At 50.2% G+C, this 15,548-nt stretch overlaps 1 protein-coding gene and 1 pseudogene across 1 annotated transcript in view; one reads left to right on the top strand and one right to left on the bottom strand.

The window, feature by feature from the left end:
* Positions 1–6: 6 nt before the first annotated feature.
* The window catches only part of Ccdc12 (coiled-coil domain containing 12), a 57,522-nt gene continuing 41,980 nt past the window's right edge, over positions 7–15,548 (bottom strand). Inside the window, exons 3-7 of the mRNA XM_004640686.3 lie at positions 3,076–3,155; positions 1,436–1,497; positions 1,244–1,278; positions 593–669; positions 7–503 (exon numbers count right to left, since the gene is read on the bottom strand). Coding sequence (XP_004640743.2) covers positions 421–503; positions 593–669; positions 1,244–1,278; positions 1,436–1,497; positions 3,076–3,155 — 337 coding nt within the window. The 3' untranslated portion in view covers positions 7–420. The remainder of the gene's footprint in view (positions 504–592; positions 670–1,243; positions 1,279–1,435; positions 1,498–3,075; positions 3,156–15,548) is intronic.
* Positions 10,110–10,415, top strand: LOC101572989 (annotated as a pseudogene).

The raw sequence follows: 15,548 nt of genomic DNA on the forward strand, positions 1-15,548 counted from the left end.
CTCTGTTGCCCAAGCACTTTGAGATGGCACTGATGGGCCACGATTTGGATCCAGGCTCTTGTCCTACTCCAGCCCTTGCTGGGAATAATTCACCTCCAAGGCCACCACTGTGGCTACCCTGTCTTGAAGCCAACCCCACCACACCCAGGACACATCTGACAGGTTTCTGCTGCACACAGGAGTTTACCTGTCTCTACTCCAGAGACTGGAAGAAGTTCAGTGCATAGACATATGTACAGGCGTGGACACACTCACTCTAGTGGCAGGGATCCTCGGGACATGAGTTCACTCTTGCTCCACAGGGCTCAGCCCAGTGGGGCTGCTTCAGTTGTCCAAGAAGACACAGGGTGATGCTGACCAGGTCCCACCTGCTGAGGCCATCTACATGGTGCCCAGCTAGGAGGAGGGGCAGCGGCCACCTCAGTCGGAGTCACAGGCTTCCTGCTCGCTGGTGGCGTCCACAGCAGAGGCCAGACTGTCCTCCTGGCCTTTCAGTCTTTCACCTGGGAGGGGGCAGACAGGTGGTAGCGAAGGGCCCTGGGCCTGGGCCACAATCTCAGGAGCTGGACCCCAGCCTGCCGGCTGCACTTACGAATCAGCTCGGCGATGGCCCGCTGTGTCCGCTTCTCCAGCTTCTCCAGCTTCTTGGCCACATCTCTTTTGAGGTCCCTGCAGGCAGAGAGAGAGTGATGGCTTAGGGAGCTCCTGCACATCCCTGGTGGCCACACTGGGGAGAAGACAGGTACTTCCTTTCCTCTGCACCCTCAGAAACCCAGCCCTATGGAGGCAGTGGAGCAGCATCCTCCCCAGGGCATGCTCCTGGCCCAGCCCCTTAGTCACAGCCAGAGTGACATGCCCTGAACTCCCCTCCTACACTCAGCCTACTCTCCTAGGCTTTGGACTTCCCAGGCCCCCACATGTCTGAGGTTTTTCTCCCTCAGTGAGCAGCGGCAGCTGGTGCTATTCTCATCTCTCAATCACAGGGAGAGGGATAACGCCCAAGGTGAGGTGAACCCAAGCCCCTCCCGCCCTTGGCCCAATGGGAGCAGCGCTACAGGCCAAGGGACCTGAGGACGGGCACCCCAATCTATAGAAAAGTGGGGAAAGAGGGAAACAGGCACAGAGCTGCGTCTGCCTCTCCCTCACTGCTCACCTCCCCCCACCAGAGCTATATCTCCAGGCCTGTGGTGAAGTGGCAGAGCCCCTGCCCCATCAGCCCTTACCGGGGTGCAGCAACACTCACCAGTCAGGCTTCCGGGGTGCCAGGTTGGCCAGGTCCTGGGAAAGGAGATGCACATCAGGGTGGGGGAGGCTGGGGATGTGGGAGGACAGGGCACAGAGAGTAGGGGTGGGAGAAAGGACAGCAGGAGCAGGGATGGGCAGGGGAGTACAGGTCAGAAGGCAATGGCAGGGCCCACTCCAGTGGGGAACTCACCACTTCCTCAATGACAGGCTCGGGCTTGGCGGCCTCCAGCTGCTCCTTCACCTTCTCTTCCACTAGAGGGTGCAAGACAACAAGGCAGGCCAGTCAGAAAGGAGCCACCCCTGTAGGACAGCAGGGAGCAGCAAGCCAGAGCTGACAAAACCCAGACCACTGCTTGTGGCTGCAGTCTGCCCACAGTGGAGGGAGCCTGGATACAGGAAGCGGGGATTCCTCAGCATCCTGCCCTGGGATGGCTTTTCTTCCAGTCCTCGTTCAGATGCACACAGACAGGTTTCTGGGTCTCCTACGGAGTCAGATGCAGAAGCACCCACAACTCTGGGCTCCTCCAGCCCCCATCATCAGGGGGCGCTGGGTGCCCTTCTGCTCTGATATGAGCAGGGTGCTCCTGGGCCAGAGGTGGGGCCAGCTCCTCATCCCTGTCTGCTCTCTTACTGCCCGTCCTATTCTCACTGCTGCCTACCAGGTGGGTCCGGACCATGGAGCAAATCACAGGCCGGGTAGAAGGAAAAAGTAAGAAGCAGGCAGGAGAGGGTGGAGGGACGGCTTGATGCATGCAAGTATGTACCTGTTTACTAACAGCGTTACCTGGTCACTCACTGTAACTGGCTCTGGGAGGCAGGTAGTAAATAAACTGGCTACAAAGAGTGGTAGGTCATAAGGCAGTCAACAAGTTCTAGCTTTTGCATCAAGTACTAATTGACCAATACAACACAAAAGTACTAATTGACCAATACAACACAAAATTTCTACATCAAAATGCACCAACTAACAAACTTGACAAGTTTCAAAGTGGTCTAATACAAGGTGTGAGTGGATGTATTTATTATGCAGCCCTGGGGATGGAGCCCAGGGCCTAGCTCCTGTTTGGTAAACATTCTACTGTGGAGCTGCCATGTGGGACCTGAATAGGTATGTTCATTCATTACTTGTACCATTAAAAGTTGACAACAAACAAGTCCCAGAGATCCAGAGGCTGAGACGGGAGGACTGCCATGAGTTGGGGGCCAGCCTGGGCTATATATCGTGTTCAAAGACAGCCTAAACTACACAGTGAGACCCTGCCTCAAAACACAAACCAAACCAACAACAGCAAAAAAAAAAAGTTGATAACAAAATAGGCATGAAAGCAGGGCTGGAGAGATAGCTCAGTAGAATAAGTGCCTGCCTGGCAAATACGGGTCCTGAGTTCAACACTTGACACTGGGGGGGGGGGGGGCGAGGCCTGAAGATGTAGCTCAGCATTTGCCCAGCACGTGTGAGATCGTGGGTTTGATTCTTAGCAGTGCCAAAGTTAACAACAAAATAAGGACCAAATCCAAGGCCAGTGAGCAAGGGGTCCCGGCAGGCACGAGTGCTGGGCCACACCCCTGGCTGCTGTGCTGCCCACACCACCGCGAAGCTGGAAGCAGCCAGTCCCTAGCCCTGTGCCACCTGCCTGCATGCTCTCAGACCCACAGGACTGAGCACCCTGCTCTGCTGTCCCAGGAGCGTCGCACCACTTCCGATCCTCACCCCAAGAAGTTCCAAGGCCCCCCGGACCAAAAAGACTCAGAGGCCACTCTAAAGGCTCACAGCCTCCCCGAAAGACTGCACGGCCAGGAGAGGCTGCTGTTCAAGAAGGCGCCACCTACCTGCAACTGGTTTGGCCTGGGGAACCCGCCTCCTCTTTAGGTCCTCATCTTCTGGGACGTAGTTTCGCAGCCTGAGCTCCCTGTGACAGCAGAGAGTGTAACAGAGATAAGTCACCTGCAGGACAGCTCTGCTCAGCCCAGGTGGCCTTCGAGCCAAGTGCCCCACCAGGCAGGCCGCTTCCTGACTGCCCTCTGACCTGTCCAGAAATGGCCAGTTTTGAGGGATGCAAAGAGCAGAAGCAGCATGCAGACAAGTCCCCACCATCCCCAGCAGCTCAGGACCAGGCCTGCAGCCCACCAAGGACCCCTATGCAGCAGGAACACAGGGTTCTGGGGCACAGCAGCCATGGAGTCGCCCAGCACCATTTCACTCACTTGGGGAGCACTCACTGTGGAGCTGCTGTTTATTCATTCACTACTTGTACCATTAAAAGTCGATAACAAAACTGAGTGTAATCCTAGTGTTCAGGAGGCTGAGGCAGGAGGACTTCCACGAATTGGAGGCCAGCCTGGTCTCACTCAGGGGCTGCCATGTGAGACCACGGCTGGGCACGTTCTTGGGCTATTAGCCCTACACGGGAAGCTGGTGGTCACACAGCAGTTCCCCAGCCTATCCCATCCTTGGAGCCTGGTGTCCCAGGGCCAACATGACACATTCCCTCACCTGCTGGTTGAAAAGGTCTGGATGCGCTAGGTCAAAGGTACGTGGCAGCGTATGAGGTGGAGTGATGTGAGAACAAGTGCCCAAGGGTACTTGAGGAGTGGTGGAGCTGTGACAGCTGATGGGAGCAGGGAAGGATGCCACAAGGAGGTGGCCGACAGGGCCAAGGACATAGCACATGAGGATGACCCCATCACACAACTGTAGGGACAGGCATGACCAGGGCAGGCCCAAAGCCTGGCCTGTGCCCCCACCAGAAGTCCCTGGAATTCCACAAGACCAACCCACCTGCAGGGATCTTGGCAGATCTCCCTCACACATGTACACGTATAGGACTGTCCAAGAAAGGGGAGGCCCTGGTTACTCCACGGCAGTGAGCTCAGAGCCCCTGCGGGCTTCAGAAGGGGGTCCCCACCTCCTCACCACTTATTTCAGGTCCTTGACTATGGGCTCCTCAGATATCCCTCAGCTCCCAGACAGGGGAGGGCCAAAGAGGCTACCACTGCATGTCTCCCATGACCCCTTCCATTCAGGCAAGATGGATGAGACTTTCCAGAGGGAGGCAGGGGACCTGGGTCTCACAACTGGCATCAGTGGTGGTGTCCCTAGCTCACACACCAACAGGCCCAGATAACCCTATGTGTGGGGTCACAGGGGTCACAACAGTGTTGGCAGCATGGTGGACACCCAGCCCACACCTACTGCCTGCTCTCCTTAGGGGCAGCGAGCCCCACCTCCTAAGGCCTGCTGTAGCCTAGGGTAAGCACAAAAGGGTAGGGGAAAGAGGAAGAGGAACTGGGTGTAGGAAGAAAGTCCCAGGGATTAGTGAGGAAAAAAACCTGGCTCAACATTCTGTGAGTAACCCTGGCCTCCGCCCACCCCTGCTGGAAACAGGAAAGACAAGAGAGGAGGGTGGGAGGCCCGGTGGAGGAGAGGCCGCAGCCCTACCGCCCAAGGATCTGTCAGTCCCTTGGCTGAGCCCTGCTCAAGCAGTCAGAGATACCTGGCGTTCTAGGCTTGGTTTCCCTATCTGTAAGCACAGAGGCTATACTGGGTTTGAACTCTTTCCAGATGCCCAGCGGGGCAGCAGGCCGATATAGGCAAGGGTACCAACTGCTGTGGGCCTGCCTTTCCAAAGCATGGCCCAGATTCCAGGCCACCCCACAAACAACTTAGCAAGGCTAGCGACAGATGAACTAGAAACATCTATTTGGAGAACAGCCACGCCAATAAGGCTTGGGCCCAGGCAGGGGCAAGGGAAGTATGGTGGTATGTTCCTAACACTGGGCCTCTCTCTCCCCTTGTACACAGGCAGTGGCTGCAAACCTGAGCTTCATGGAGCCAGGGAGATGGCTCAGTATAATAAGCGCTTGCCTGGCAAGCGTAAGGGCCTGAGTTCAATCCCCGGTTCCACAAAAAAAACCCACCTGGGCTTCTTGCAATCTCCTGACAGTAGACAGAAAAACATGGTGAAGATGACTGTGCAGTAGAGCCCTGCTCTACAAAAGAACAGAGACTGAGGAGAGTAGATGATCCAGAACCTCAAATTATCTCCAGAAATTTTCACACATAACATCCAGGATTCAATCAAAGCCATGAAGAAAAATGAACAGAAATACACTCACAAGAGATATACATTCTGGAATTATCAGAAATTACATTTAAAGTAATCACAATTAAAATATAATAATCACAATTAATGAAAGTTCAGAAAGTAGACTACAAGATAATTTTAGTAGAGAACTGAGTACCAAAAATGAGTTGAAAGGAGCCAGGGTGGTGGCACACCCTGCAATCCAGCATTCAGGAGGCTGGAGGAGGACTGCCATGAGTTTGAGGCCTCCCTGAACTACACAGGAAGCCCCTACCGCAAACAAACAAGCAAAATTAATTAAATGAAAACTCCAGAACTAAAAAATGTAGAGCTCAGTGAAAGGGCTTAACAGCAATTTAGACACAGGTGAACAAAGAACAGTGAATTTCAAGATATGCCAGAAAATATATGGACTGAGGCACAAAGGAATTAAGTGGGTAAATAACAAAACGTGTAAGACATAATGGAGTATGATGAAAGGACCAACATATACATAATTAGAGTATTAGTCATGACTGACAGGTTTTTCAGAGGTACACTAAAGACATAAGAAAGGTAAAAGAAGCCTTTATTAACTCCAAAGACATGGCGAGGATGGAGGGCAGATGGGGCAGGGAGATCCTCCGGCCTGAGACAGAGACAGCTGGGGCTTTTATGGACTTCTGTTGGGGTGGGGCTTGAGGGGGTGCTTAGAGATACCTGAGGCACTGACTGGGGCCTTCCCTGAGGTAGCAGGAAAGGTGGAAGGAAACTGCACCCTGGACTAGGTTGAAGAAGAAGCGGGGAGGTGGTCTCTGGGAGAATAGACTGTTATTTTAAAAGCTTTAGCCATATTAGATGACCACCATAATTCAGCAATTCATACTAGGGCCAGAACCTATCAGTAATATTGAAAGAGACAATGACTAAAAATTTGAAAGAATTATACATAATTAATGAAGGAAATCTTCATCAATCATAATCATAGGTTAAACAGAACTGTAAATCCTCCCAAAAAGCATACCTAGGTGACTCACTGCCAAACTACTAAGAAATAAAAAAAGAAACAAGGGCTGGAGAGATGGCTCAGTGGTCTAAAGCACCTACTTGGAACAAGCTTGGCAAAGCACAGGGACCGCGGTTCGATCCCCCAGCACCACATGCCAGCCAGCCCCGTTCCCTGGTGGGCTGAGCTGGCCACACACACACACACACACACACACACTAAATAAATGTAAAAATAAATAAATAAATAAATGATTAAAAAAAAAGAAAGAAAGAAACAAGAACCCAAAGAGAAATAGTCAACCTTCAAGGAAAAAATAAAATAAAATAAAAAAGACTGACAGCTGAAGAAAGGAAAACACCATACAAGAATTCTAATATAGTTCACAAGCCTTCGGGACAGAAAACTCAAGACAGAGCCGGGCATGGTGGTGCACACCTGAAAGCTCAGCACTCAGGAGGCTGAAGCAAGAGGATTACTCGAGTTCATGACCAACCTGGTGTATATAGTGAATTTAAGGCCTGCCTAAACCACAAAATGAGATCCTGTCTCAAACAAACAAGAAAATTCAAGACAGAGAGGAGCCCGGTGTGTGTGGTGACACACACCTGTAATCCCAGCACTCAGGAGGTTGAGCAGAATGAGCACTGAGAGCTCAAGGCCAGCCTGACCTACAGACAGATCCTGTCTCACCAAAAAAAGAGACAGAAGTAAATGACGTCAAAATGTTTTCAGGCCTAGCACTGCATGGGAAATGATGAAAGGGCTACCACTTCTCATTAGACTGGTAAGTTAAAGATATATGCTGTCATGTCTATGGAAACTACTAAAAGAGAGAAAAGAATATATGACTAACGAGAGGAAGGAAATGAAATGATTAAATCTAAAAGACCAGAACTGAGATAAGAAAGAAAAGGCACGAAACACAGTAAGGCCCTAGACTCACAAGCTCCCTTGACAGCAGCTGAGGCTACCACTACTCTGAATGCCTGGGCAGGGTGTGACCACAGGGCCAGCCTGACCAATGAGGCAGGCCACTACCTCAGCCTGCATGGCCAGCCAGTGAACACTGGAGCAGCCTGCTCCAACAGGCAGCCACCAGCAATTGATGACACCTTTTGGGGCTACAGGAGTCCAATGCTGCAGAGGGAGGAGGTGCTGGAGCCCTGGACCCTCAGTGCACTGGAGACATGGGGGAGATCAGAAATCAAGGCTGTCTGTGAATCCTGAGTCTGTGTGTGGGGTGATCAGTGTAGACATCAGCAGTGGACAGAGTACTCACCCCCTGGGAGTCCAGCCTTCCCACCTCCCCCACTGCCCCAGCAGTCCCTCCCCAGCCCTTCCCCCCTCCACCTGTGGGTCACCCCCACTTCTGCACAACACACCAGCAGCCACTAAGGCCCCACCAAAACCTCCTTTGTCCTCTCTCCCATCCATCCCCAGTCCTGGTCCCAAGCTTGGTATCACTTCTAGTGAGCCTGGGAATGGTCCACCACGGACCAGGATTATCTTGCTCATCTCTGAGCTCTCTGCCTGGAAGTGGGTGAAGAGCAGAACCTAGACAGGAAGACTGAGCAGGATCCAGTTCCACAGTCCCTCCTATGGCTGAGGCAACACTGGAGGGAGATGGCAGGAAGCCTGTGAAGGTCCCCAGGCCCCCAGCTCTCAAGGAGCTGCAGGCAAAGGCATGTGAGAGAGCCAGGCCCCTCCATCCTACAGTTGCTGCACAAGGACACAGCCACCAGACCCCCTTCCTGGGGGAGAGGATACAGCAAGCAAACTCTGGCTGTTGCCAACCAGAGAACGTCACATGCCAGGACAACAAACACTCTAGGACAATCCTTGGGATGAATGCTGAGATACACTGCAGGACTTAGAAGAGCAGGGGGAGGATGGAGAGTAGCGCACACAGATACGCAGGATCCATCCCATGCACAGCCTGTGGGACGAGCCATGAAGCCCATCCCAAGAATTGGAAGCTGAGAGTAGAGGAAGATATTCTCCCTTGTGCACCGTTAGAGACCATCTCAATTCTGAACTATATGAATCTCTCAAAATAAAATGAATCCAAGATGGACAGTGCACAACTATAATCCTAGTGCTCAGGAGGTTGAGGCAGGAGGATCATTTGGGATTCTGTTCAAGACCAGTTTGGGCAACAGTGATTTCAAGGCCAATCTGGGATATAGCTTGAGATCCTGACCAAAAAAAATAAATAAATAAAATCTTTCCCCAAATAGCTATACACCTTAGGTGGATCATTATATAACCACTAAAAATAAGTTTGTGTAAAGGATTGTTTTGAACATATAACAAAAAATTCACAGGGGGGAAATATTTGAGGGTTTCAGTTTTCTGTAACTTTCAGTTTCATAAAGTAATCAGCATTCTGATTCCTATACACTATCAACCAATCAAGCAGCCAAGAGGAAATGCAAAGAGGAACCTGGCAGAGGGGCTGCAGTGAGGCCAGCCTCCAGGACAGAGGACTACAGGGCTCTGTGATCAGGCACTGGGCATCTGTGCTCTCCGTGGCCGTGGGCCAGGCTGTGCCCTCGACAGGCCACGCTTTGGGAGCTTCCTGCTTTGACACCTGCAGAAGGGAGAGCAGTGTTATGAACCTAAAGCCTTCTAGAATGCTGCTCTGGTCCAGATGCCTTGGGCCACATGTCCCCTCCATGTTGATGGTCACTGTCAAGTGGCAGACACACAGTGGCCACCCCAGTGGTATTCTCTTTCTGCCTAACTCAGTACCTACACAGTCCCTAAACAAATTTAATCATCTTCGCAGGGTCCTGGCCTCGGTTACCCCTTCAGCAGCTGGGACAGCTCCACCTGCTACACCTTCCCACCCTTCAGGTGTCATGTGCCAACCTCTGGGGTGGCAATTCAAGGGGCCCCCTCCCTGGGAACCTCATGCCTGTGCACTTCCTGTGTGCTCAGGCCCCACCTGCCTCTCCCATCAGGCATGTGACATGGGTCTGTGTGCCCGTCCTACGGCCTCGGCTGGCCAGCTCTGGGACCCTGAGCTCCAGCACTCACCACATGCCTGCCCCAGGCTGGAGAAAAATCCAGAGACATCCAGCAAGAAGCTCTCCCAGGCTCTTCCTGACTTGTGCCCTGCAGATAGAGCCTGGGGCTGGGTCCCAGCAGCTTGCTCCTGACTGACTTCAGCTGTCTTTAGGGCACAACAAAGGGTACATCCAAATTCACACTTTCCTGAGCCTCTTTCTAAAGTGGGTAAAGTTCCATACCCACCTCGTTGTACTCCCTCCTCCTCCAGAAAGACCCGGCTGGCAAGGGAGCAGGGTGGAAACCATGGGGGCCCCCTAGGTTAGCTGCAGGGGCCCAGAGGCTCAGAGGAAATCACCATTTGGGGTGTTTCCTCACACTCCACCCCCAAGAGCTATCAAAGGGAGGGTGGAGCAAGACGATGTATTCTATAAATGCTGAAGCCCATAGGAGAGTTCTATGCCAGCTTGTGAAACAAAGCTTTACCATCACGCACTTGGTCCAACTCCATTCCCAGCAAGCAGGGCTCAGAGCAAAGAAACTGCTCAAGGGAGACTCTCGGACCCACCTCTCACTCCCTTCCTGACTTCGCCTCTTTTGGTCCTGAAGTTTTGTTTTTGTTTTTATTTCTTTAAAGACAGGGTCTCTCCTATCTGGGCGGGAAGGAACAGAACATATGGACCTCCCTGGCCTCCGAAGCTACTAAAGAAAGTTCCTGTGGAACGAAAGTAGAATTATATAAGAACGTATGGTATGGAGAAGAGAAAGCCCATGGTGGCTGTGAAGGCCCGGATGCCATGTATGTCAAATTGATATCTTCTGATGGTCATAAATTTATTGTAAAAAGAGAGCATGCACTAACATCAGGAATAATAAAAGCCATGTTGAGTGGCCCAGGTCAGTTTGCTGAAAATGAAACCAATGAGGTTAATTTTAGAGAAATCCCTTCACATGTGCTTTCGAAAGTCTGCATGTATTTTACCTACAAGGTGCGCTACACTAACAGCTCCACTGAGATTCCTGAATTTCCCATCGCACCTGAGATAGCGCTGGAACTGCTGATGGCTGCGAACTTCCTAGATTGCTAAATAAAATAAATTATAATAAACTGTTAATTTTTCAGTATTTAATATTTGTAGTTCAGTTAGTAATTTTTTCATATATAGCATGTTGCCTGTATGCAACTGAACTATAAAGTTAACTGCAAGGCAGATTATGTTTTTTGCATTAGTAGAGTTGATATTTGTTTGCCACATCAGCAAATTAAGGACGTTTTCACAGATAAACAGATATGCCAATTCGTAGGTGGTTTTGCCTTCTTTTGGATGTAACTTTAAGATTAGAACAGTGATACAGCAAATGTGAAATGTAGGCATAAGTGAACATGTTCTACAGGTGAATAATTGGGCTACATATTTTTATGTTTTGTTTTTTGAAAAACTTTCTGATCATATAACTGCTGGTAAGTATTACTAGTTATGCAAGTAACTACATGATGAACATTTATAACTTAGAGCATTTTATATAACACAGAAGAGTTTTTCTTAAAAATGTTTTTTTTATAAACATATTGTTTAAGTATATTGTGTTTTGTTTATTGTTGCAATTTAAGAACTTAATTTAAAAGCAATTTTGGAAAGTTACTAGTTACAATACAACTTCTGGGGCTATAATTGTTTAATCTGTAGCCAGATGGTCAGCAAGTAAACTAAATGACTTAATAATAGTTCTGTGTATTGTGCATTTTGGCCAATCCAAAGTGCTATCTCATCATACTATAAAGCTCCCTCTATAGTTTTCATTATTCCCTTACACTCCTTTTTGAATATACTTCTGCTTGTTTACATGTGTATGAAAACACTCACTATGGGCTTTTATCTAAATCTTTTTTTTTTTAATTTTAATTTTAATTTTTATTTATTTGAGAGAGAGAGAGAGAGAGAGAGAGAGAGAGAGAGAGAGAGGGGTGTGTGTGTGTGGCCAGCTCAGCCCACCAGGGGGCGGCCCTGGCTGGCATGTGGTGCTGGGGGATTGAACCGCAGTCCCTGATGCCTTGCCAAGCTTGTTCCAAGTAGGTGTTTTAGACCACTGAGCCATCTCTCCAGCCCTCTAAATCTTAAAAGCAAGCAATTCTAGTTTTCTTCCACTCAACTGAAATGTTATAAAATGGAAAAATGGAGAGATGCAATGAAAATTTAATGATATACTTAGATATAGTACATGAATCATCTAATAATTGAAATAAGTTCTAATAAACATGCTACCATCATTTGTTCTAAAATAAAATAAAGACAGGGTCTCACTATGTAGTAGTTTAAGCTGGTCCTGGACTCACTTCTAACCCAGCCTGCCCTCGAATTCCTGAAGGACCTCCTGCTCCAGCCTCCCAAATGCTGAGATTCCAGCCGTGCATCATCACATCTGCCTTTCCCTGTAGATCTTGGGGCTGCTCCACATTCATCCCCTGCCCTGGACTCAGGTAGAAGGGCAGAGAGAATATGGATGGGGCAGTCTACATGACCGGCTCCTAGGGATGAGGCCTTCCTGGCTAGCCAGCCCTCCTGGGGGGCAAAGTAAGCTGCTCTGTGGCTCTCCTCATGGTAACAGACCCAGGGGACGCCCGGCTGGCCTCAGAAGGTTTTCTGAATAGCCGGCTCAGGAACCTCCCAGGATGCACACACCCTTCTCACACTATTTGCTTTCGGCTCCCACATCAAGACCCACCCTGTATCCCAAAGCCAATAAATAACACCTCCTGGCTGCTGCCAGTGACCAGACTCTAAAGGACTAGGAAAACCAGGGGTGAGACCATGCTGGAGCCTCATCTGGATGGTTCTCTCAAGGTTCCTTAACACACCCAAACCTCCCAACTCAGTGATCCTGCCTTGGGGAGACAATCCCATTGAAAAAGGAAACAGGCATACAAAATGCTGCACAGGGGCCAGCCTGATAGCTCAGCAGACTGAAGTGTCTGGTTAGGCAGAGTGCAGCGGCCTGGGTTTGGTTCCTGCAGTGCCGTGCCGTGCTGTGCCGTGCCGTGCCGTGCCGTGCCGAGACCATGATTGAGACTGGGTGTGGTGGTGTGCACCTGTAATCCCAGCACTTGGGAGGCTGTAAACAGGAGAATCACTATGAGTTCGAACTACATAGTGAGACCCTATAGACTCTGCCCTAAATACAGAAAAAAAAAATGCTGCACAGGATGGTTCTAGCAGTGTAAGGAGCACAGTGCCAGCACGGAATAGGGCAACTCCACTGGGTGCTCTTCACACAGAACCCCAGAAGACACCACAGGGCCTTCAAAGGAGGGGACCATCTGGACATAGTGCAGCATAACAATTTAGTGCAGAAGACAAGATCAGGGCAGAAGGCAGACACTGGGAGGAATCAGGCCATGGGGGGTGTTATGGTTTGGCAACTAATATTCTCCTTTGGGAGACCAGATGGTTGGCAAAACGAAAGTTCTAGAGAGCTCAGTGGCTCCATACCAGTGGGCACCCCTCTAGCTGTCCTAGCAAGGCTTTTCTGACCCACCTGGGCAGAGGACAGCATGAGGTAATGAAATTGCTTCCTGTCTCCTATCCCACCCTTCCCAGGCCTCCCACCCTCTGACTACTGCACAGAATAAAGGGTCAGAGCACACTACCAGGAAGATGACCTGGTGAACACCTCCTCAGAGGGCTTTGGAAAAGGGGTAGGACCCCTGTGTGCTACTCTTCACCCCAGGACTACCGTTCAACACAGCAGAGGTGGGAGCTGATATTTAGTAGATGGAGGAATGAGCCAGAGAGACCCTGGATATGACCAAGTTGAAGCTTAAGCAAGAGCTGGAATCTAACCCTGAGTCTCCTTGGGGACTGACCAGCACTGTGGAGGGGAAGAGCTACTTGGCTGCCCTGGGGAAAGCGGCTCAGCCAGGAGTCCAGGCAGTGAGAGGGGAAATCCAGCCACTGCCACCTCCGTGGAGTTCAGCCATAGCACCATCTTGGGAATTCCTTCTCTGTCCAAAATCTCCATCCTCTCAGTTCTCCCTGCTACAGAGAACACTTCACTAGCTCCAAAGTCACAGTGAGTTGCAAGTGTCAGACAGGAAAAGCTTGAGAAATAAACAGTCACATCTTCACCTTCAAAACAGGAGGCCAGGGCCAGGGGTATAGCTCACAGGGGAACCTTTGGGTTCAGTCCGCAGCATTGAAAACGAACACACAAGCAACAAAACCCAAGGCCAAAAGAGTCAGAGTGGGCCGGGGAGATGGCTCAGTGGAATAAGTGCCTGCCTGGCAAGTGCAAGGGCCCGAGTTCAATCCCCGGTTCTGCAAAAGAAAGAAAGAAGGAAGGAAAGAAGGAAGGAAGGAAGGAAGGAAGGAAGGAAGGAAGGAAGGAAGGAAGGAAAGAGAGAGAGAACAAAAGAGGCAGAGTTCAGAAATGAGATCCCACCACAGAGATCATAACTACTGCCACCGAGTTCACCAGGCCACAGCAGCCTCAAGGTCCTCCTGCGGTCCCTGCACGGATAGCTCAGAACCAGCCAGCAGCTGTTCCGGCAATGCCCAGGCTGCCTGTGCCACCTTTGCAAGACACTGAAGAACCCAACCTGGTCACCTCAATTGCCAACTGAGCTCTGCACCAAGTCCACCTGAAAACTCACAGCCAATGGGAGCTCACAGTATCAGAAACAGCTTTACACACCCAAGTCAAGGCCTAACAAATGAACTATGGCTCTTGGAAAGACACAGTAAGCAGCCAGAGAACTACAGAGAAAGTGTTTATCAGAAAGACATTAAGTAGGTTTAAAACAAAAAAGCCCTAAAGCCCTATAGTACAGGTAGGTGTTAACCTGTATTTTCTGTTTTGTATAATTAGAAAAACCTCAATGTACTTTAAAAACCAACTTAAACTTAAAAGAAATAAAGGGACGTGGTTCTGCCGTGAATCCCAAGGGCTCAGAGCTAAGTGCCATGCAGGGCCCCATGCCCAGGTGCAGGGAGGGGTCTATACACCCCTACTCCTCCCTCTGGGGGCCACTCTGGGAAGGATGCACGCTGCCCACATCTGCTACCAGGGAAGACACGCCTCTCCTAAGCCAAGAGGGCATGGAGGAAAGTGGTGGGGGACCACTAAGGGCCAGGAGGTAGAGCAAAACACCTGGCCTGGGACTCACAGAAAGAGGGTAGTGACATGATAGCTGCGTTTCCTCGCTGGCACCATGGGAGGCTGGGTGAGCTCATGGTCCCCACCCCATGCACCTCCTCAGAGGAAGTAGGGAGGGTGCCATTGCCAGCTCCACACCCTATAGCTGTGGAGATTTCAGCCAAGTGACTGTGCCTGCCAAAACTACAGTTCTCACACTTATAAATGTAGACCACACCTGGCCCCTGAGGAGGTTCCAGAGTCCTGTTGCGAAGGTCACAACACAGGATGTCATGATTTTTTCCATGCAGAAAGTACCCAGCTGTGCCCTACCCCTCTCACATAGAAGGGATGTTACAAGGTGAGGGATGTCACCATCTTCCTGTTACCAATCCTCTGCGATTCTCTCTCCTGTACTCTCAGGTCTGTTTCTGAGAAACAGGGTCAGATGACAGTGCTGCAGATCTGTGCTGCTGCTTCAGCAAAACAGCCACAGCCACCACACTGGGACAGGACTAAGATACCATGGGGTCTGAGATAACTCACAAGGGTGGAGCCATTCAGGTGCTCCCCCTAGAGGGGAGCAATGTGCACCAAGTCAAGATGATGTCAGGGATCTGTCACAAATCCAGGCACAACAATACCACCCCCAGGACCCAGCCCACAGGAAGTGGCAGTCAGACATCTGCCAGACTGGGCCTCAGCTGGGTGGCACTGTGTTCCAAAGGGGGCAGCACATGCGAGTTGGCAAACTGGTTTCCCAGTTTTGAAGCAGGAAGACCATGGCCTGGTTCTCTTTGCAATACATGGCATGTGTGCACGCACATGCACGGGCACACATGCATATACACAGAGCCACTGTCATTACTTTTGCTCAACCTGGGATCAACCAGGGAGCTGCTTCCCAATCTGAGCTTGCTCCATCTATAGTTCCTTTTTTATTTTTAACTTTTTAGAGTTTCTAATACTAGGAGAATATATCATATGATGTCTTTTAAATAAATTGTAAGTCAAAGACATAGTATAAATCTTAGAACAAAAATTAAGATTAAGCAATATTCAGAAAATTCAATACTAATTAATTAAAAATT

Source organism: Octodon degus, unplaced genomic scaffold (assembly GCF_000260255.1).
Source record: "Octodon degus isolate 3935 unplaced genomic scaffold, OctDeg1.0 scaffold00126, whole genome shotgun sequence".
NCBI classification, from domain to species: domain Eukaryota; kingdom Metazoa; phylum Chordata; class Mammalia; order Rodentia; family Octodontidae; genus Octodon; species Octodon degus.